The sequence below is a fragment of the Triturus cristatus genome, chromosome 6, assembly GCF_964204655.1.
Source record: "Triturus cristatus chromosome 6, aTriCri1.1, whole genome shotgun sequence".
NCBI classification, from domain to species: domain Eukaryota; kingdom Metazoa; phylum Chordata; class Amphibia; order Caudata; family Salamandridae; genus Triturus; species Triturus cristatus.
The window spans coordinates 1842393404-1842416009 of NC_140589.1; the positions used below are offsets into that span (position 1 = coordinate 1842393404).

A 22606-nucleotide genomic window follows, 5' to 3' on the forward strand; every position below is an offset into this window, starting at 1 on the left:
AGAGACAAACATTTAAAGTTAAATAACTCAGTAGAACCAACCACTGAAACAGTTACAGCACTGGTGGAGGTAAAAAATGGTTAGGGTGAAAATTCCCCATTCCTCGTTCCCTTACGACACGAGAAAGCTAAAACATACCTGGCTCTGTATTCTTTCCAAGGCGCAAACACCATTGGCCACGAGGAAGAAGAGGAACCTCGAAGGACCCTAGAAGGAAGAAAAAGAGGAACAATTCAGTTTTGAGATTCTGAGATTGTCTACTATGAAATAAAATAGTGAGAGACAAAGCAACACACGCTCTCTGCCTTTTTGTCATCCCTCTAAACGTTTACAGTAGTGCAGTAGTTTGATCAATTGCTTTGCAGTGTAGCTCATAAACTGGAGGTGTCAGGTTCAACTTCTGATATGACCTATTCTGCAATTTATCCTTCAGAGGTCAATAAAAGAGCACTGTTAGTACAATTGTAATTCCTTCTATGAGAATGGGAAACAGGTGTGTGTGTTTTGGAGCTGGGGAGGAGTGGAGGAGACAGACAAGTGACAAGTCCCTGCAATAGCTGTGAAACAGTTTGTCAGTGCATGTGCTGAGGGAATGGTAGAAACCTCCCTGAAGGGGCATATTAAGCGAGGCTACCTCCTATCTCAGCCTCGCACTCCCAATGCCAATTAATGGAGAAATGTGACATTTAGAGCCAATCTGGGATGTATTATTGTTTCACGCACAGCAGGTGGGTTCAGTAAATTCGGGAGCACAGGCGAGATGCTTGTCAAATATGTTTTCGTTTATTGTCAGCAAGCTACTTCTCGTTCTTGCATTTTATATTTACAAACACCACACTGTTGTTTGTTATGAAAATGGGCTGGGAGGCCTCCAGTAGGGCATAGTGCCAAGTTAATGGGTACACTTTTGCTGTGTGTACTGACAATTTAAGACTAGGTCCTCAAGGGAAATGGCTGCAATCCGGTGCATGGTCCTGATCAGACTGTGCTTAATCAGAGTGCCCTTGGAATAAACCGGGCCTATGTGCCTGGCATAATTAGTGGTGTGGTGTCTCCACTGTTGATGGTAAGATCATGCACCTAATGCACTTGAGGAATCTCTCAAAAGAGGTTGTTCCAGGTGTTTCATTGTGGCAGCAAAGAAAGTCCTTATCTGTGTTTCTGCATTCTGTGGAGTGAAACGTTGTCTGTCATCTGCACTAGGGCCTCTCATATCCTATTTGGTACAGTCGGGTCCCACAGTGTCTTTCCATTTCTGGTGCTTTACAGCAGTTTTAAGATCTTCTTAGAGTTTCTTGTTGCTCAAATGGGTGTAATTTCTGATATTTATATGTTTCCCTCATCCAATGCTTGACTTTGCTTGTGAGAAAGTGTCACTCATAGTCATTTAATGTACATAGTCATAGTTGCACTGACATTATGAAAATGTCTCACATAAGCAATCTGAAACCTTGACAGCTATGTACTCAAACCTATGACTACAATGGTGGGTGCAGTGTCAGAATGTTTGGATGAGGTGGCAGGGACAAAGACATGGCTAAAAAAGATTGAGAGAATATTTTTATTCTGTCAGTTTGTTGGTCTTTTCACTTCTGGTAGCTATAAATAACTGCATACAATTCATATGACGCAATAGTATTGCAATAGAAAAGTCTTAGGTGCAATAGGTTGAGAAGATGTGGCCTTACAGCCAGAGCTGCCGACTTTGGAGTTGTGGAGCCAGGTTCAAGCAACAGCGTGAGCTCAGCATTCTGTGATTATGGACAAATCACATAATCTTCCCGCGCCTCCCGAAAATTAATGTGTCCTTGTGTAATGTAACTGGTGTGTGGTGAACAGACGAAGGTCCACTCCATGTAGTATCTTTAGATATGTTTATTTCAGGTTAAGATCTTGAGCAGAGCCCCACCAGGAGCAGCCTTCATGCTGCTCAGCCCATTCTCCCAACTGACAAACTCTACTCATCCAACATTCCACAGCATCATCCACACCAACATTCCATACCACATTCACACTAACTGAGCAGCAGGTACAACACTTCTCCCTTCCTCATATTAAACAAAACACAATGCAATGATACAAGTGAAAAGCACTTCAAAGAGAAAATAAGATGCACGTAAATCTGAAAAGGTACCATTGCAAAGACATGAGAATGGTTGAGGGCAAGCATCAGGTACAACATTTCTCCCTTCCTCATATTAAACAAAACACAATGCAATGATACAAGTGAAAAGCACATCAAAGGGAAAATAACATGCACGTAAATCTGAAAAGGTACCTTTGCAAAGACATAAGAATGGTTGAGGGCAAGCATCATCCACACCAACATTCCATACCACAATCACACTGCAGCAGGTACAACATGGTGCTCATGTAAAATGTTCCAATAAATTGGGTCGAGTTGGCATATAAAATATTAAACATATCTCAATCTGAAACTTGGCAGCTATGTAAAGCATTGTGTGATAAGTAAGGATCTGAAGTGTTCATTAGCATGCAATGCCACATAAACAATCACCCACGGCCCCCCTTTTCGGCTTTTACAACTTAAGTTTGTGAAGAGAGTGGGATAAATTCCCTCGACGCCATGTTAAAGTCAGGACATGACCATAGGGGCATAACGTACAAGCGGTGATAAGTCATACAGCCTTGAGATTGTGCCTGATTCGACAATGGCTACCATGCAACGCACATTTATAATGTTTTCACGAGCCAAACACTGACGTACAGGAGTGCTGTATTATTTATATTTTATAACCTCACAATGTTATGATACAACACTACAAACTGTATCCGAAAAGCACAATGTGCCTGCAAGATAACACATCCGTATGTTCAAGAACCGATTCTTCACTGCGAACACTATCTCTTGCGCAGTTAACGCTCATAAACCGCTACCACTGGGATCGCGCCACCTCTGCCTTGAGTGGGATCGCGCAACCTCTGCCTTGAGGGCTCCTTTCCCGATCCAAGATGGCGACCGGAAGTTAGTGGCGAGAAGTTGTTTGCACCAGGGTGCCCGGCGCGTTCCAGGAGAGGGGAAGGTGTGAGAGGGGCAGGCGCGAGACAGCGCGTGCCGTGCCTGGAGAGGGTGCGCGTGCCGTGCCTGGAGAGGAGCGGGGCGCGCGAGATGGGGGACATGCACTTCTCCATCCCAGAGACCGAGACCCGCAGCGGGGAGGGCGGGTCCTCCTACGTGGTGAGTGATTGGGTCCCTGAGGGTGCCCTGTGCCTCTCACCCCTCTTCTTTACTCTGTTCCCGTCCTCACTGTGCCCTTCTTCACACGACCCATCTCTGGCTGTCCCGCTGTCTGTCTGCGGATGTTGTCACAATCGCCTCCTGTGGCCAGCTGGCGGTCCTCTTTTATTTTCCTGCATCTCTCGTGCCTGTCACACCTCTTCTTACTCCGTCCCCCATCATACTGGTACATTAGCATCGTCCTGGCTGTACCCTCACCCCTCTGCAGAGACAGTCTCCCTCTCTTCCCCGCTGAGTGTACCCTTACCCTCCACCCCCCGGTACCCACTCAATGCCTCTCCTTTACCCGGTTGCATTTATTTGCAAGGGCCCTGGTTGCACTTCTTCTACTGCCTGTGCCACCCCATGCCTTTAAATACTGTAAATATCTCTATATCCCCCTTGCTGGGGGGAGGGCTGTGCTGTTAATGCCGCCCTGGCCTTTGCACCATCCCCTTACACCGCTGTTACAAGTATAGCACTCTCCTACCTGCCTTTAGGACCTTCCTACCCAACCGCTCGTACTACCCTGCTTTGTCCCTTACCCACCATTTGGCCTGTCCCACTTTTCTGCTTCCTGACTCTCTGATTTGCACCACCTTATCCTTCGCTTTTCTTCTGCCCCCTCCTGCCTGTCCGATCCCCACAACCCGCATTGCTTCGTGTCCTCCTGTCTGTCTAACACCCCTACGGTGGTGCTCCTTGTACCACCCTCACTCTTGTCTATGCAGCCGTCCTTTCCATATCACCCTGCTTCCGTGTCCCTCTGCATCCATCATCTCTGTACTGTTCACCTTCCTGCCTATACTACCACCCTCAGCTTCCTGTAGTACCCTCCTGACGGTCTATACCACCTTCCGTGCCCATTGCACACTGCTCGCACTGCCAGCCACACTCCAGCACCACCACCCTCCTTCCAGTCTGTGCCATTTATATTCTCTCTTTCTTTACCACCCTCCTCGCTGTACCTCCACCTATAGTGCTTATGCCAGCCTTAATTCCTACTGGAAACCCCTGTCTCTTACTTGTGACACCCTTCATTCACACTGTATGTCTGTCTGTTACTAGTGCCACAATTCTTGGCCATATAACCTTGCTCTTCCTTGTCTGCTCCACCCTGCAACCTTTCATTCTACCCAACCAGCTGCCATTCCCTTTGTGACCTTGCTGCCATCCCATTTACCAATTTTCATCACGCTACACCACTGCCACCCTCTGCCATGACCCCCTTTAGTCCCTCCTCCCTTTTCCGGATGTTCACATTGTTTGCATTTGCTTGCATCCTCACGCTGCGACACCTGCGCCCACCCGCCAGTTCACCCTCTGCAGGGAGACCCATCTCTGTTAAAGTGCAGCACTGATGACGATAATTAACCTTCATTTCGAAGGACGGAGTTGTGTGACGTCGCCTTGTTCAAAACATATCTAGCTATAAGTTTGAGTGACGAAATCGCAGTTTCTCTTTGGAATATATGCATACTTCGTGAGCCCCTGGCTACTTTAGGTGGAGTTTTGCCTTTAGATGCAGTTTTGCGGTGGCCCCAGCCGCTGAAAAATGTGGGACTTGTGGGTTAGGGAAGTTGCAGAGTGATTCATTTGGCCTGCTCGAGTGTTCTTGAATGAATCTTTGTCCCTGTCCCTTGCTCTCCTCCGTTTTATTTTTAATTTATGTGTGTTGTGCAAAGGTTCCATAAAATTGCTACATAAACTGTTTTCATGTCTTCCAATCATGACTAAGGAAAAAACCTTCCAATTACTGGGTTTCAATCAATCAATCAATCAAGGACATTTATAGAGCGCACTACCTACCCATAGGGTCTCAAGGCGCTGGGGGGAGGGGGTTGCCGTTACTGCTCGAACAGCCAGGTCTTCAGCTTCTTCCTGAAGGAGAGGTGGTCTTGGGTCAGGCGCAGGTCGGTCGGGAGGGAGTTCCAGGTCTTGGCGGCCAGGTAGGAGAAGGACCTTCCTCCTGTTGTCGCTCTTCGGATGCGGGGGACGGCGGCGAGGGCGTGGTTGGCTGAGCGGAGGTGGCGTTTGGGAGCGTAGAAGTTGATTCGGTTGTTGAGGTAGCTCGGGCCTTGGTCGTGTAGGGCTTTGTGTGCGTGGGTGAGGAGGCGGAAGGTGATTCTTTTGTTGACGGGGAGCCAATGCAGGTCTCTGAGATGTCCGGAGATGTGGCTGGTTCGCGGGATGTCGAGGATGAGTCTGGCTGAGGCGTTCCGGATCCGCTTGAGTCTCTTCTGGAGCTTGGCGGTGGTGCCGGCGTAGAGGGTGTTGCCGTAGTCCAGTCGACTGGTGACGAGGGCCTGGGTGACGGTCTTCCTGGTCTCGGTGGGGATCCACCAGAAGATCTTCCGTAGCATGCGTAGGATGTTGAAGCACGCCGAGGAGACGGTGTTGACTTGCCTGGTCATGGAGAGAGAGGAGTCCAGGATGAAGCCCAGGTTGCGTGCGTGGTCTGTCGGTTTGGGTGCGGTGCCGAGGGCGGGGGGCCACCAGGAGTCGTCCCAGGCGGAGGGTGAAGAGCCTAGGATGAGGACCTCCGTCTTGTCTGAGTTCAGTTTCAGGCGGCTGGTCGTCATCCACTCGGCTACCTCTTTCATCCCTTCGTGCAGATTGGCTCTGGCGGCGGCGGGGTCGTTGGTCAGGGAGAGGATCAGCTGGGTGTCGTCGGCGTAGGAGATTATGTTGAGGTTGTGTTGGCGTGCGATGGCCGCGAGGGTGCTCATGTAGACGTTGAAGAGGGTGGGGCTCAGCGAGGATCCTTGAGGGACGCCGCAGATGACTTCGGTGGCCTCTGACTTGTACGGTGGTAGGCGGACTCTCTGTGTCCTTCCGTCGAGGAAGGAGATGATCCATTCCAGAGCCTTCTCCTGGATTCCGACGTTGCTGAGGCGCTGTACTAGGGTGCGGTGGCAGACAGTGTCGAATGCCGCGGAGAGGTCTAGGAGGATGAGGGCCGCTGTTTCTCTGTTGTCCATCAGGGCTCGGATGTCATCGGTGGCGGCGATGAGGGCGGTCTCGGTGCTGTGGTTGGCTCGGAAGCCAGACTGTGAGGGGTCGAGGGATCCATTCATCTCAAGGAAGGCGGCCAGCTGCTTGTTGACGGTCTTCTCGATGACTTTGGCTGGAAACGGGAGGAGCGAAATGGGGCGGTAATTCTTGAGTTCGGTGGGGTCCGCTGTGGGTTTCTTGAGTAGAGCGCTGAGTTCGGCGTGCTTCCAGCTCTCAGGGAAGGTGGCGGTGTCGAAGGATGTGTTGATGATGTCTCGCAGGTGGGGTGCGATGACAGCGTCGGCTTTGTTGAAGACGTGGTGGGGGCAGGGGTCGGTCGGAGATCCTGAGTGGATGGAGTTCATCGTGCGGACGGTGTCTTCGGTGCTGATCGGAGTCCAGGCGCGGAGGGTGGTGGTGGGGGGTGGTGGTTCGGTCGTGGTGTGCGTTGGTTGGTTGTTGAAGCTGTTGTGTATGTCCGCGATCTTGTTGTGGAAGTATGAGGCGAGGGAGTTGCAGAGGTCTTGCGATGGGGTGATGTCGTTGTTTCCTGCGCTGGGGTTGGAAAGCTCTTTCACGATGTTGAAGAGTTCCTTGCAGTTGTGTGCGTTGTTGTCCAGCCGGTCCTTGAATGCAGTTTTCTTGGCGGCGCGGATCAGCTGGTGGTGCTTCCGGGTGGCAAGCTTGAAGGTGGTCCTGTTGTCCGGTGTTGGTTCCCTTCTCCAGACTTTCTCGAGGGCTTGGCAGTTCTTCTTGGAGCTCTTGAGTTCGTCGGTGAACCATGGGGCTTTCTTGCTGCCGGGTCTGCTGGGCGGGGTCCTCAGTGGGGCGAGCTCGTCCGCGCAGTTGCTGATCCACTTCGTGAGGTTGTCTGCGGCCTGGCTGGGGTTCGCTGAGCTGGCAGGAGGTTGCTGGCTCAAGGAGGTGGTGAGCTGGTCGGCTGTGATCTTGTTCCAGCTTCTGCGGGCAACCTGTTGCTGGTGGTGGTGGGTCATCGTTCTTTTGAAGGTGAAGTGGACACAGCTGTGGTCCGTCCATTGAAGCTCTGTGGCGTGGCTGAAGGCGATGTCTGTGCTGGATGAGAAGACTGCGTCGAGTGTGTGTCCGGCGAGGTGGGTGGGGGTGGACACCAGCTGCTTGAGTCCAAGATTGGCGAGGTTGTCGAGCAGGGTGCTGGTGTTGCGGTCGTTGTTGTTCTCCAGGTGAAAGTTGAGGTCCCCCAGGAGGATGTAGTCAGCGGAGGGGAGGGCATGCGGGCTGACGAAGTCGGCGATGTCCTCGCTGAATTGGGTGCGTGGTCCCGGAGGTCGGTAGATCAGGGTGCCTCTGAGGGTGGTCTTCGGGTCGGTGTGGATCTGGAAATGCAGGTGTTCGGCGGTGGTAAGGGTGTTGTCGGTGCTGGTCGTGATACGGATGGTGTTTCTGTGGATGATGGCGATGCCTCCTCCCATCTGGTTGGCGGTGCGGTCCCTCCGGGTGATCTTGTAGCCCTCTGGGATGGCGATGGCGATGTCGGGTGCTGAGGAGGCGTTCATCCAGGTCTCCGTGAGGAAGGCAACGTCAGGGGCTGTGGTGTCGAGGAGGTTCCAGAGTTCGATGGCGTGTCTGTGGACGGAGCGGGTGTTGAGCAGGATGCACTTGAGGTGGGTGCTGCTGGTGTTCGACTTGGCGGGTGCTGGTGCGGGGCAGGTCCGGATGCAGGTGAACTTGCAGGCGTGGCAGCTGAAGGGTCCGTGGGTGCGTCGTGGTGTGGCTTGGTAGCATCCTGGGAGTCGACCGGCGTTGAGTGCGCTGAGGTTGGCGGCGGTGTACGTCAGGCGGGTCGGTCGGGGTCTTCGAGGGCCAGGGGTCCTGGCACTGGGCGCGGTCCAGGCGCGGACGGGCGTAGACGGGTGTTGGACCTGGCCCTTTTTGAAGGGTCATCCCTAAACTTTTTGCCTTCCTCCTGTATTTTTTCTGACCTGGTGTTGGCTGATTTATGACTCTGGGCACCTTACCACTGCTGACCAGTGCTAAGGTGCATATGCTCTCCCTATGGTAAAATGTATACATTGATTGGTGTCCATGATTGGTTCATTTGGTTTACTGTCAGCCCCTAGTAGAGTGCACCAGGAGTGCCAGGGCTTGTAAATACAAATGCCGCTAGTGGGCTTGCAGCACTGGTTGTGCCACCCACAGAAGCGGCCTAGTAAAATGTGTCTAGGATCTGCCACTGCAGAACCTGCGTGCGGTCTGGTACCGTCGCGCTGACTGCGCAAGTGCACCCACTTGCCAGTCCCTAAACCTTCCCTTAACTACATATTAGTCACCCCTCTGGTAGGCCCAAGGGCAGGGTGCATTGTAGGCATAAGGTAGGACATGCCCTGATGTGTGTGGCATGTCTTAATAGTGAATTACAGCCATTTTCGTTTTTCACTATTGAAGGCTACCTGCTCTCCATAGGCCAGAATGGGCTGCTGGAGTCACTACACGCTGTGACCCCAGTGGACTCATAGAGCATGGTAGAAAGTCATGTTTAGTATGCCTGGACTCAGAATAATAAAATACTTCTTTTAGTAAAGTTTATTTTAATATCCTGTGTTTGTAAATACTACTTTTAGAAAGTTAGTATTTACTGATCTGGCCATTCAGTCCGCCTCTGCGCTGTGTGTGTGTTCTGCCTAGCAACAGTAAGGAGCAGGGTTGGGGAAACCCCAGAGACAGGTTGGCTGCCAGGTGGTGGGTAGAGAGATTACACCAGGATGGGTGGGAGGAGTACACCTTTGACTCTGAATAGACCTGTGCTCTGCCAGCACAAAGCCGGCACCGCCCCCTGTGGAGCGGCTGATGTCTCTGCCCTGCTGCTGAAAAGAAAGCGCAGAGTCACCACAACAAAGTGCTCCAAAAACTGGACTGAGCCAGGCCCAGGCCCCCTGGCGCTAAAGAACAAAAGAATTGGTGTATAAAAGTAGGAGCCTGGCTCCTAAGAAATCAGATCCTGTTTGCGCCAAGAAGAAACTCTGCCTGAAGGAGAAGGACCTGGAGAAGCTGAAGGAGGAATACTGTCTCTCTGCCTGAGAGACTGGCCTGCAGTGGGTGCCTGTCTGCTGGAAGGAGAGGGAAAGCCTGAAGAAAAGGACTTTGATTCAACTTGTGCCTTTAAAACAATCTCCAAGGGCTTGCGTGTGAACTTGCCCCCTGACCTGCGCCCCAGGAATAGTGGGCGCTACCATCCTGAAAGAAGAGGAGAAGTGCCTTGAAGTGATTCAGCAAGCTGACCCCGGAGAACCTGTGCATCCCCTGATCTCGCTGAGCAACGCGACTTCTGCTGCTGGCGTGGCTGCAAACAACGTAAAGGCCTGACAGCCCGAGCACCGTGAACAGTTGCCCCCTCGAGCCGTAGCTCGCAAAGTAAGGTGGAGATCTCCGCGCCTGAGCGCCGAGTCCCTGTGACCCCTGCCGGGTTGTAGAGGCTTCTGCAAAGGACTAAAGTGCCCTGGTTCGCGTCTCCGGCCGAAGCTAACAGCGCGCGGCGCTGTGATCTCACCCCGAGGCTGCCCTCCTGCTTCTGACCCCCTTCGTGGCAACCTGCATCCTGCCCGAGCGCCCCACGAAGCTCCGCCGCCCCCTGGACACTGGGGACACCAGCGCGACGTGGGACACCCCTGGACTGGACCGCGAGGCCGCCACGAACCTTCCCCGTGAAATCTGCAAGGTATTGTGCCAGCGCGTGAAAAGTACGGCCCGTACTTGCCTTTGTACGAACCGTACCTGCCTTGTAACTACGGGTGCCTGGTTCGCACCGTACTGCCTGTGAAGTGCCTTGGTTCGTACCCGCCTTGTAAATACTTGTGCCTGGTTCGCACCGTACTGCCTGTGAAGTGCCTTGGTTCGTACCCGCCTTGTAAATACTTGTGCCTGGTTCGCACCGTACTGCCAGCTGAAATAATGGCGCTTTGAAAAGTGCTCCTTTTGGCTGAGTTCGAGCCGTAACAGCCTTGGTTCGACCCGTACTTACCCTGGGAACAGCAAGGTTCGAACCGTACCTACGTTTTAACCGTACTGCATTGAAAAGCATTACCGGTGCTCACTCGAGAAGAGTGAGACTCGGCAAGCGTACTCCGGCTCACGCGAGAAGCGTGGGAAACGGCAAGGCACTGTAAAAACCTTGCCAAAGGCACCCCAAAGGCGCTACGAAGTGCCCAGAAGACCTAAGAAACCTATTTTAAAGAGAACTGTGCCATTTTTACAACTGTGGACTGCCCGTAAAGCATTTTGAGAGTAACTGGATTATTTTACCAAGAGAACTGTATTTATGCAACCTGCCTGAAAGAAAACCTTTTATATAAAGAATTATATTTTGGACATAAATACAGCCTTGTGTCTTTGTGTGGTGGGGTGGTGATTATTGTGTGGGACAACTTGAACGCTTAACCTATATGCCCTCTGGAAATTTAGCCTGACTGCTCGCGCCACGTTACCTAGAGGGTGAGCAGGGGTTATTTTTAAAGAGGTGATCCTTTGCCCTGACTTAGATGAAAAGGGTCCCTGCTTGTCGCAAGTGCATACCTGCGCCAACCAGAGACCCCGGATTCTAACATTGGTGGCAGCGGTGCGGATTTACGGATTTGCGTTCTAATTGTCTGCGCAGTGATTGCTAACCATTGCACAGTAGGCGGTCCAGTAGCTTAAGCCACAGAACTTTGCCATTTAATTTCGCCTGCCAAGAAAAGATCCCTTGCGTTGAAGCCATGCCGGGCTCAAACAGCACAGCATCTGAAGCCTCTGAGATGGAATGGGAGTGGGATGCGTCAAAACTGGACGACTACACAAAAAAGCAACTCAGGTACTTTTGCAAGAAGTTCAAGGTTCCGCATGCAGGATGCAGGAACAAGAAAGATCTCTACAAGGCGCTGAAAGCCTGGATGGAGTCACAGAATGCAACTGATGAGATTGTGTTAGTGGAACCAGCAGAGAGCGTCCACAGCTTTGGTAGAAACCTGTCGCCAGGGGAGCTGGCAGACAGGCAGGCCGCAAGAGAACAGGAGGTCACTTTGGCAAAACTGGAACTGGCTCTGGAAGAGAAGAAGCTGGCTCTTGAAGAAAAGAAAATGCAAATGGAGCATGACTTTTTAATGAAGAAATATGATATGGAGCTCGAGAGGCTTGAGGCCATGAGTGTCTCAGCCCAGCAGCAAGAAAGGTGCGTAGCTCAGAGATTGAGCTTTTCTGAGTGGGAGGAGGAATCCAGCTCAGATGGTGGCAGCAGTATTGAATTCTCTAGTGCTGAAAGAGTAGTACGCACACCCAGAGATGTGGCGCCTGGCTTGAAGGAGGGGGTTAACACACACCAGGAGGTTCAAGGGCATGAGGTAGCTCCAGTAGTGCGCAGTATCCCTGAAGGGAATAGGGTAACTGGCGCAGGGGTTCATAGTCCTAGTGGCGGGAGGGACACTCTACTGGCTCTAGATGAGAGGCGCAGGGAGAGGGGTTCCCCCAACATTGAAGTCCTGGTAGGTGAGTGTGAAGACCGCCCAGAAGAGTGTGGGTTGTGTGACAGAGACAGTCAGATACTGTCTTGCCAGTCTCAGGAGAGCGGTGTGGAGTACGTGTGTGAGGCACTGGATGGTAAGGTGAAGGCTAGTTTGGTTAACCCTGCTAGGGGGCTGTGTGATCCAATTGTGGGAGAGCATATTTTAAGTCCCTGTTTTCCAGAGCTATGTCAACACCTGTTGGAGACCGAGTTCTCTGACCGCAGAGAGCTCACATTGGAGGTAGACCTTTTGGTGGATTCCAGAGGGTCTGGAGAGGCATTGGGGAGTGACCCTGTGGGGAGTGGCTCAGGTATCTTCCAACCCAGAGTGGTGGAAGTGGTGCAGAGTAGCCCAGCTAGGTCCCATGGTAGTGGGAGGGGTGTAGGGGCTCACGTCCTGTCTCAGTGGAGAAGGAGTGAGTGTGGGGCTGCGTGCCCCCAGGTGCCCGAAACCCAGTCTCAGAGCCTGGATGGTTCTTTAAGGGAACACCAGGCGGGGAGCCTAGGCTGTCCTGATGGGCCACCCGTTGAGGGGGATCCCCTAGTGTCTGGTGAGCTGGGAGTGTCTGTAAGCAGGCCTCCATCAGTTCTGGTGTCTGGCAGTACCGCTCCAGTTGGGAGGGTGCAGAGGTCCAGATTGAGAGGTGAGAGGGGGAAAGAGTCCCCAGTGGAAGAACCAGTGGGTCAGGGGCCAGCCAGAAGGGCTGCGTCCCCCGTGAGTGACCATGGTGACACCACTTCTGTCCTGGGGGATCTTCAGGCACTGTCAGATGGACAGGGGTCTGGAGATCAGCGCCAGGCAGACTGTCACACGACACATGAGTTATGTGTCACCCTCAGGGGGGGCATGCGTGCTCCCCGGGAAGTCCTGGTGCGCCAGGCGAGCGTTCAACCGCATGGGTTGGACCCAGGGTTGGGAAGCCAGGTTCAGGTGTTGTCTGACCTGGAGGGTGGGACCACTGTAATCAGTGTCCTGACCCATGTTGCTTCTAGGGGTACCACGCCAGTTGGGAGTGGGCAGTACTCTGGAAGGGGGTGCAGAGGGAGGGAGTCCTCGCCTCTGACCCCGGCTCAACTGAAGGGTTTAGACCCTAGGTTGAAGGGCCAGGTTCAGGGTGTCCCCCCTGACCTGGGCACCCAGTTGCAGGATAGAACCCCTGAACTGGTGGGCGAATTGCGCAGGACACCTGCCACAGGTGCCGTGGCAATTCTGGAAGGGGGTGCCACTCCAGGTGGGAGGGTACAGAGCCCCAAGGAGGAGGACCGGGTGTGGGAGAGGCCACCCCAGTCTTTGGTCCAGCCGCTGGGTACAGTCCCGGGGCTGGTGGGTCAGTGCCAGGATGTCATACCTGACCTGACAAGGGGGAGAATGGACAAAGGGTGCCAAGCACCTGGGGCTACTGGCCCCTGCTCCCTGGCACCACAGAGGATTGAGAGCCCTGAGAGGCATACGGCCTGGGTCTCATCCCTGACTACTGTCAGTGGCCACTGTAGCATTTTGCTGTCTCTCTGGTGGGACACACCTGTGGGCCAGTTAAGGTTAGGTGCTGCACAGGTGGTGTCCACAGGCAAGGAGAAGGGTTCCCCATGGATTGGCTTGGTGGGCCCTGAGAGTATGGACAGAGGGAGTCCGATAGGTTCAGATTGGCGTAGAAATGGAGTCTGCCCCTGCAGTTGCGGGCCAGGTCCTTGTTCTATCGCCCCAAGCAGGGAAGACCATCACGGTGGTGATTGGTCTACCCTGCGTTTTGGCTGGAAGGGGGTTGTGTTGGACCTGGCCCTTTTTGAAGGGTCATCCCTAAACTTTTTGCCTTCCTCCTGTATTTTTTCTGACCTGGTGTTGGCTGATTTATGACTCTGGGCACCTTACCACTGCTGACCAGTGCTAAGGTGCATATGCTCTCCCTATGGTAAAATGTATACATTGATTGGTGTCCATGATTGGTTCATTTGGTTTACTGTCAGCCCCTAGTAGAGTGCACCAGGAGTGCCAGGGCTTGTAAATACAAATGCCGCTAGTGGGCTTGCAGCACTGGTTGTGCCACCCACAGAAGCGGCCTAGTAAAATGTGTCTAGGATCTGCCACTGCAGAACCTGCGTGCGGTCTGGTACCGTCGCGCTGACTGCGCAAGTGCACCCACTTGCCAGTCCCTAAACCTTCCCTTAACTACATATTAGTCACCCCTCTGGTAGGCCCAAGGGCAGGGTGCATTGTAGGCATAAGGTAGGACATGCCCTGATGTGTGTGGCATGTCTTAATAGTGAATTACAGCCATTTTCGTTTTTCACTATTGAAGGCTACCTGCTCTCCATAGGCCAGAATGGGCTGCTGGAGTCACTACACGCTGTGACCCCAGTGGACTCATAGAGCATGGTAGAAAGTCATGTTTAGTATGCCTGGACTCAGAATAATAAAATACTTCTTTTAGTAAAGTTTATTTTAATATCCTGTGTTTGTAAATACTACTTTTAGAAAGTTAGTATTTACTGATCTGGCCATTCAGTCCGCCTCTGCGCTGTGTGTGTGTTCTGCCTAGCAACAGTAAGGAGCAGGGTTGGGGAAACCCCAGAGACAGGTTGGCTGCCAGGTGGTGGGTAGAGAGATTACACCAGGATGGGTGGGAGGAGTACACCTTTGACTCTGAATAGACCTGTGCTCTGCCAGCACAAAGCCGGCACCGCCCCCTGTGGAGCGGCTGATGTCTCTGCCCTGCTGCTGAAAAGAAAGCGCAGAGTCACCACAACAAAGTGCTCCAAAAACTGGACTGAGCCAGGCCCAGGCCCCCTGGCGCTAAAGAACAAAAGAATTGGTGTATAAAAGTAGGAGCCTGGCTCCTAAGAAATCAGATCCTGTTTGCGCCAAGAAGAAACTCTGCCTGAAGGAGAAGGACCTGGAGAAGCTGAAGGAGGAATACTGTCTCTCTGCCTGAGAGACTGGCCTGCAGTGGGTGCCTGTCTGCTGGAAGGAGAGGGAAAGCCTGAAGAAAAGGACTTTGATTCAACTTGTGCCTTTAAAACAATCTCCAAGGGCTTGCGTGTGAACTTGCCCCCTGACCTGCGCCCCAGGAATAGTGGGCGCTACCATCCTGAAAGAAGAGGAGAAGTGCCTTGAAGTGATTCAGCAAGCTGACCCCGGAGAACCTGTGCATCCCCTGATCTCGCTGAGCAACGCGACTTCTGCTGCTGGCGTGGCTGCAAACAACGTAAAGGCCTGACAGCCCGAGCACCGTGAACAGTTGCCCCCTCGAGCCGTAGCTCGCAAAGTAAGGTGGAGATCTCCGCGCCTGAGCGCCGAGTCCCTGTGACCCCTGCCGGGTTGTAGAGGCTTCTGCAAAGGACTAAAGTGCCCTGGTTCGCGTCTCCGGCCGAAGCTAACAGCGCGCGGCGCTGTGATCTCACCCCGAGGCTGCCCTCCTGCTTCTGACCCCCTTCGTGGCAACCTGCATCCTGCCCGAGCGCCCCACGAAGCTCCGCCGCCCCCTGGACACTGGGGACACCAGCGCGACGTGGGACACCCCTGGACTGGACCGCGAGGCCGCCACGAACCTTCCCCGTGAAATCTGCAAGGTATTGTGCCAGCGCGTGAAAAGTACGGCCCGTACTTGCCTTTGTACGAACCGTACCTGCCTTGTAACTACGGGTGCCTGGTTCGCACCGTACTGCCTGTGAAGTGCCTTGGTTCGTACCCGCCTTGTAAATACTTGTGCCTGGTTCGCACCGTACTGCCTGTGAAGTGCCTTGGTTCGTACCCGCCTTGTAAATACTTGTGCCTGGTTCGCACCGTACTGCCAGCTGAAATAATGGCGCTTTGAAAAGTGCTCCTTTTGGCTGAGTTCGAGCCGTAACAGCCTTGGTTCGACCCGTACTTACCCTGGGAACAGCAAGGTTCGAACCGTACCTACGTTTTAACCGTACTGCATTGAAAAGCATTACCGGTGCTCACTCGAGAAGAGTGAGACTCGGCAAGCGTACTCCGGCTCACGCGAGAAGCGTGGGAAACGGCAAGGCACTGTAAAAACCTTGCCAAAGGCACCCCAAAGGCGCTACGAAGTGCCCAGAAGACCTAAGAAACCTATTTTAAAGAGAACTGTGCCATTTTTACAACTGTGGACTGCCCGTAAAGCATTTTGAGAGTAACTGGATTATTTTACCAAGAGAACTGTATTTATGCAACCTGCCTGAAAGAAAACCTTTTATATAAAGAATTATATTTTGGACATAAATACAGCCTTGTGTCTTTGTGTGGTGGGGTGGTGATTATTGTGTGGGACAACTTGAACGCTTAACCTATATGCCCTCTGGAAATTTAGCCTGACTGCTCGCGCCACGTTACCTAGAGGGTGAGCAGGGGTTATTTTTAAAGAGGTGATCCTTTGCCCTGACTTAGATGAAAAGGGTCCCTGCTTGTCGCAAGTGCATACCTGCGCCAACCAGAGACCCCGGATTCTAACAACGGGCTTACCTTTGGCGCACCCGCTGCGCGTGACCGCTGCGCGTTCGCAAGGTCGCCATATATGGCGAAGTGCGCGGGGGGGGGGGGCGGAGCAGCTGGGAGGCGGGAGCGGGGAGGGTACACAAAGAAAAGGGGCGGGGCTAGCGGTGATGGCGGGAAGCGGGGAGGGATGAGACGGGGACGTGAAAAAAAACGAAGGTGAAGTCAGGCACAAGTGGGGAAAGAAAAACAACAGCAAACAGCACAATGCAATACAATACAAATTAGCAGATCACTATGGCAACAACAGACAGGAAGCTGGCACAGACCACGCCGCTCGATGTCAGGGGGCGTGGTCACGCGGCGGAGCCGGGGCAGCGAGGCAGAAGGCGGGGAGGCACACGCAGCAGCTGGTGGCCGTGCGGCGCGGGGGTGTCCCAGAACTGGGTCACACTCACCTGCGTCGCACGGTCGCCAAATATGGCGAAGTGCGCGGGGGGGGCGGAGCAGCTGGGAGGCGGGAGCGGGGAGGGTACACAAAGAAAAGGGGCGGGGCTAGCGGTGATGGCGGGAAGCGGGGAGGGATGAGACGGGGACGTGAAAAAAAACGAAGGTGAAGTCAGGCACAAGTGGGGAAAGAAAACAAATCAACAGCAAACAGCACAATACAAATTAGCAGATCACTATGGCAACAACGGGGAGACGGGTGCGTGAAGAAAAAACGAAGGCGATATCAGGCACAAGTGGGGAAAGAAAAACAACAGCAAACAGCACAATGCAATACAATACAAATTAGCAGATCACTATGGCAACAACAGACAGGAAGCTGGCACAGACCACGCCGCTCGATGTCAGGGGGCGTGGTCACGCGGCGGAGCCGGGGCAGCGAGGCAGAAGGCGGGGAGGCACACGCAGCAGCTGGTGGCCGTGCTGGTGGCCGTGCGGCGCGGGGGTGTCCCAGAACTTGCAACAGTGAATGTGTGTAAGCTCTGTTGGTGCTTGCATTAGTCACAGAAAGTTATTTTTGTCTTCTGAACTAAGTGAGCAAGTCATCTGGATGCCTCGGGGTATGATTTTTTTTCTCCAAATGATTTAACATGTTCAGAAGGCTGGGAGGTCGGAAAGATGACTTAGCTCGTTTTGAGCGTGCTGTAGAAATGTTTTTGCCTTTTTTGTTTTCTGGTCTCTCGCTTAATTTATAAATCCCTGCTAACACTTTCTTTAGTGGGGAATGGTGGTCACTGAAATGAGGATCAGTGTAAGGCATTAACATCTTTTATGCGTGTTTATGGTGTGATGACAGAAAGCTCCTGGCCTAAAGCTGGGTGAAACCACAAGGCAGGCGGCCAAGTGGTTTGTATGTATTATGAGTTTAATTGAGGACAGTTAAGCAGGTTTATTTTTTTTAAAGGCGAAATGTTTGTTGAAAATGTGAGCAAAATGGTGAGCCATTTGATATATATTTTTTTTGTGTTGTGTAAAACAAGAGCTAATTACTGGATATATAGTTAATCATTTCAGAATGATTCCGCTACTCTTTCTTCCTCTTTCTCCATATCATTGTCTAAACTCATTCCCGCGTTCTGTGTCCCAATCCATCTATCCGCCCCATCCCTATATCTCCCGTCCATCGCACAGTAAATACGTCCATACCTGTAAAACATCACGAGCTGCACGATGAAACGAATCCCCCAAAGTTTTTTTTTATTAATGTGCATCACATTTAATGTTTAGACCATGAGCAAAGTGTTTTCTCGTGTGTTTCTCAACAGACTCTAAAAACAGGTGGTGGGAGGCGAGGTACACTGTCTTATTAAAATGCATTCGAAACACATGGACATGAGCTGTTACAGTGGCACCGACCCATGCACCTGCAATGGACCTGTCTCCAAATTTACATAGCGCACACAGGGTTCAAATCTTTCTCTTGGCGCCCCAGCCATAATTGTTAAAGGTAGCACAACACTAACAGGTCTTCAATATTCCTTATTCACAAACTAGACAGATCTCATTAAAGTTAGACACAGCCTGATCTCCAACTGAACCCGGGGCAACAGAAAGTAGTCCGAGCATCAACCAATGCGTAATATTCAAGCTGCACACCCCCTTTGCAGCAACACACGCTTCATTTGTAACTACTTGCAGATCTCAAAAACGCACGAGCTCCACAGAACTAAGCGACCGAAAGGATGAAACGCAACACAGCCACAAAGTAAAACAAACAAGCATTTGCAATGCAATAGGTCTCACATTTATACGAGTTTGAGCTATTGGCATTGTAAATGACAATGCTTTTTATTTAAGTTTGTTTTTTTTAAAACATAAATAAAAGGCACTGTCATTTACAATGCTAATAGCTCAAACTCTCGCAAATGCGAGACCTATTGCATTGCAAATGCTTGTTATTATTCCCCTCCTGGTATTTCAGCGGACCTGCAGTGAAAGTCTGTGTGGCTGGATGTGGTATTACGGGCAAATCTTCCGAGTTTGGAACTGGAGAACCAGGTATGAGTCTCAGCGTCAGCTCAACATTCTGTGATTCTGGGCAAATCACTTAATCTCCTTATGCCTAAAAAAAAAAAAAAAAAAAAAGAATGTGTTCTTGTGTAATGTAACTAACTAGTGCTCATGTAAAGCGCTCCAATACCTTTGCGTCAAGTTCGCACTATGTAGAACTGCAACGATAAAAAATCTGCCTGTATGTCTCAAGTCAGTCAAGATAAACATTACTCCGCCATAAAATACAATGCATTAATAATACATCAGTTAAAATCCACATCCAATACTGTACATATCAAAATAACACAATTAGATAAAATTATTGCCTGGGCAAAATGGTTAAACACCGTCTTAATTATAACTTTTATCTCCTCCTAATATAAAAAGCTGCTTTTATAAAACGAAGTACTGCAAAGCAAATTTGGAGGGATCCTATAGCCCTTCGTTATGCAGTCTCACCATACCCTTTTGTAGTAATGGCACCAGAAGATTGCGCCTTGGCTCTTGATATAAGGAGCAAACCAAAGTTTAATGACTAGTGCTTTTAATAGAGGTTGTCGCATCCTCACAGAGGTAAAATCTGGTTCCACCCCCCACCCCTCAAGAAGGGGAACAAATTTAAAGTACATAGTCTAAAAAGAATAAGTCAATTGTGATATGTCGGGTTTGTAATTCACTCCAAATACAGCTCTAGACTACGAGTTGTTGAAACATCGGCATAGTTTACAATTGTTCGCTTGGCCATAGACAACTTTTAAGCGCTTATCAATGTGTCTCTCCTTAGAGTTAAAAATAGTGATGGGGTGAGGGTGTATGTTTGATTGGAATCCACTCGTTTTTCGTGTCTGGACTGGTTCAATAAGGAACCACGATGCAATGATATTGCATGCCTTAATGCTGTCTTAACCACCCGTGCCTTTACCACGAATTTTGTTGTAAAGGGCATGATTGGTAAAGATTATACCCTGAGCCCTAAAACCCAGCCCCCTGCCCTAAAACCAGGCCCCCAGCAAAAAAAACTTTCCCAGCCTTACTCACCAAGCTGCCGCTCAATCCTTCCTGTTCCTTCGATCTCCCCCCGCCCCATCCGCTCTGAATCTAGAGCGCTAACTGCCTTTACCACGCATATGTGTGGTAAAGGCATATGTGTGGTAAAGTCAAGTTTGGTAATGTTTGAGTTGTAACAGAGCGTATGGTTCCGTCTGCGTTGTAAATGCCGTTTCCCGTCTGAACGTATGCTCGTCTACCAGCGTACAGTGTATTAAATATATGCAGGCCTTACTGTAATCTAGCTGGAGCCTTGAGGGCTCCTTTCCCGATCCAAGATGGCGACCGGAAGTTAGTGGCGAGAAGTTGTTTGCACCAGGGTGCCCGGCGCGTTCCAGGAGAGGGGAAGGTGTGGGAGGGGCAGGCGCGAGACGGCGCGTGCCGTGCCTGGAGAGGGTGCGCGTGCTGTGCCTGGAGAGGAGCGGGGCGCGCGAGACGGGGGACATGCACTTCTCCATCCCAGAGACCGAGACCCGCAGCGGGGAGGGCGGGTCCTCCTACGTGGTGAGTGATTGGGTCCCTGAGGGTGCCCTGTGCCTCTCACCCCTCTTCTTTACTCTGTTCCCGTCCTCACTGTGCCCTTCTTCACACGACCCATCTCTGGCTGTCCCGCTGTCTGTCTGCGGATGTTGTCACAATCGCCTCCTGTGGCCAGCTGGCGGCCCTCTTTTATTTTCCTGCATCTCTCGTGCCTGTCACACCTCTTCTTACTCCGTCCCCCATCATACTGGTACATTAGCATCGTCCTGGCTGTACCCTCACCCCTCTGCAGAGACAGTCTCCCTCTCTTTCCCGCTGAGTGTACCCTTACCCTCCACCCCCCCGGTACCCACTCAATGCCTCTCCTTTACCCGGTTGCATTTATTTGCAATGGCCCTGGTTGCACTTCTTCTACTGCCTGTGCCACCCCATGCCTTTAAATACTGTAAATAGCTCTATATCCCCCTTGCTGGGGGGAGGGCTGTGCTGTTAATGCCGCCCTGGCCTTTGCACCATCCCCTTACACCGCTGTTACAAGTATAGCACTCTCCTACCTGCCTTTAGGACCTTCCTACCCAACCGCTCGCACTACCCTGCTTTGTCCCTTACCCACCATTTGGCCTGTCCCACTTTTCTGCTTCCTGACTCTCTGATTTGCACCACCTTATCCTTCGCTTTTCTTCTGCCCCCTCCTGCCTGTCCGATCCCCACAACCCGCATTGCTTCGTGTCCTCCTCTCTGTCTAACACCCCTACGGTGGTGCTCCTTGTACCACCCTCACTCTTGTCTATGCAGCCGTCCTTTCCATATCACCCTGCTTCCGTGTCCCTCTGCATCCATCATCTCTGTACTGTTCACCTTCCTGCCTATACTACCACCCTCAGCTTCCTGTAGTACCCTCCTGACGGTCTATACCACCTTCCGTGCCCATTGCACACTGCTCGCACTGCCAGCCACACTCCAGCACCACCACCCTCCTTCCAGTCTGTGCCATTTATATTCTCTCTTTCTTTACCACCCTCCTCGCTGTACCTCCACCTATAGTGCTTATGCCAGCCTTAATTCCTACTGGAAACCCCTGTCTCTTACTTGTGACACCCTTCATTCGCACTGTATGTCTGTCTGTTACTAGTGCCACAATTCTTGGCCATATAACCTTGCTCTTCCTTGTCTGCTCCACCCTGCAACCTTTCATTCTACCCAACCAGCTGCCATTCCCTTTGCACCCATCCCATTTACCAATTTTCATCACGCTACACCACTGCCACCCTCTGCCATGACCCCCTTTAGTCCCTCCTCCCTTTTCCGGATGTTCACATTGTTTGCATTTGCTTGCATCCTCACGCTGTGACACCTGCGCCCACCCGCCAGTTCACCCTCTGCAGGGAGACCCATCTCTGTTAAAGTGCAGCACTGATGACGATAATTAACCTTCATTTCGAAGGACGGAGTTGTGTGACGTCGCCTTGTTCAAAACATATCTAGCTATAAGTTTGAGTGACGAAATCGCAGTTTCTCTTTGGAATATATGCATACTTCGTGAGCCCCTGGCTACTTTAGGTGGAGTTTTGCCTTTAGATGCAGTTTTGCGGTGGCCCCAGCCGCTGAAAAATGTGGGACTTGTGGGTTAGGGAAGTTGCAGAGTGATTCATATGGCCTGCTCGAGTGTTCTTGAATGAATCTTTGTCCCAGTCCCTTGCTCTCCTCCGTTTTATTTTTAATTTATGTGTGTTGTGCAAAGGTTCCATAAAATTGCTACATAAACTGTTTTCATGTCTTCCAATCATGACTAAGGAAAAAACCTCCCAATTACTGGGTTTTGCAACAGTGAATGTGTGTAAGCTCTGTTGGTGCTTGCATTAGTCACAGAAAGTTATTTTTGTCTTCTGAACTAAGTGAGCAAGTCATCTGGATGCCTCGGGGTATGATTTTTTTTTCTCCAAATGATTTAACATGTTCAGAAGGCTGGGAGGTCGGAAAGATGACTTAGCTCGTTTTGAGCGTGCTGTAGAAATGTTTTTGCCTTTTTTGTTTTCTGGTCTCTCGCTTAATTTATAAATCCCTGCTAACACTTTCTTTAGTGGGGAATGGTGGTCACTGAAATGAGGATCAGTGTAAGGCATTAACATCTTTTATGCGTGTTTATGGTGTGATGACAGAAAGCTCCTGGCCTAAAGCTGGGTGAAACCACAAGGCAGGCGGCCAAGTGGTTTGTATGTATTATGAGTTTAATTGAGGACAGTTAAGCAGGTTTATTTTTTTTAAAGGCGAAATGTTTGTTGAAAATGTGAGCAAAATGGTGAGCCATTTGATATATATTTTTTTTGTGTTGTGTAAAACAAGAGCTAATTACTGGATATATAGTTAATCATTTCAGAATGATTCCGCTACTCTTTCTTCCTCT

At 51.3% G+C, this 22606-nt stretch overlaps 2 protein-coding genes across 5 annotated transcripts in view; one reads left to right on the forward strand and one right to left on the reverse strand.

Annotated features, from left to right (window-relative positions):
* Nucleotides 1-22606, reverse strand: part of LOC146822163 (uncharacterized) — a 42153-nt gene that overhangs the window by 17522 nt on the left and 2025 nt on the right. Inside the window, exons 1-3 of one of the 3 annotated variants that reach the window (XM_085613296.1) lie at nucleotides 19714-19761; nucleotides 18610-18745; nucleotides 139-207 (exon numbers count right to left, since the gene is read on the reverse strand). The gene's annotated coding sequence lies outside the window, so the exon portion shown is untranslated. Of the gene's footprint in view, nucleotides 1-138; nucleotides 208-18609; nucleotides 18746-19713; nucleotides 19913-22606 lie in introns of those variants that run through there. The other 2 variants (XR_014963241.1, XM_085613297.1) reach the window with 2 other exon arrangements.
* The window catches only part of SNX17 (sorting nexin 17), a 199095-nt gene that overhangs the window by 209 nt on the left and 176280 nt on the right, over nucleotides 1-22606 (forward strand). Inside the window, exon 1 of one of the 2 annotated variants that reach the window (XM_085613294.1) lies at nucleotides 20003-20226. The exons of the other annotated variant lie outside the window; for it this stretch is intronic. Coding sequence (XP_085469420.1) covers nucleotides 20167-20226 — 60 coding nt within the window. The 5' untranslated portion in view covers nucleotides 20003-20166. Of the gene's footprint in view, nucleotides 1-20002; nucleotides 20227-22606 lie in introns of those variants that run through there. 2 annotated transcript variants of the gene reach the window in all.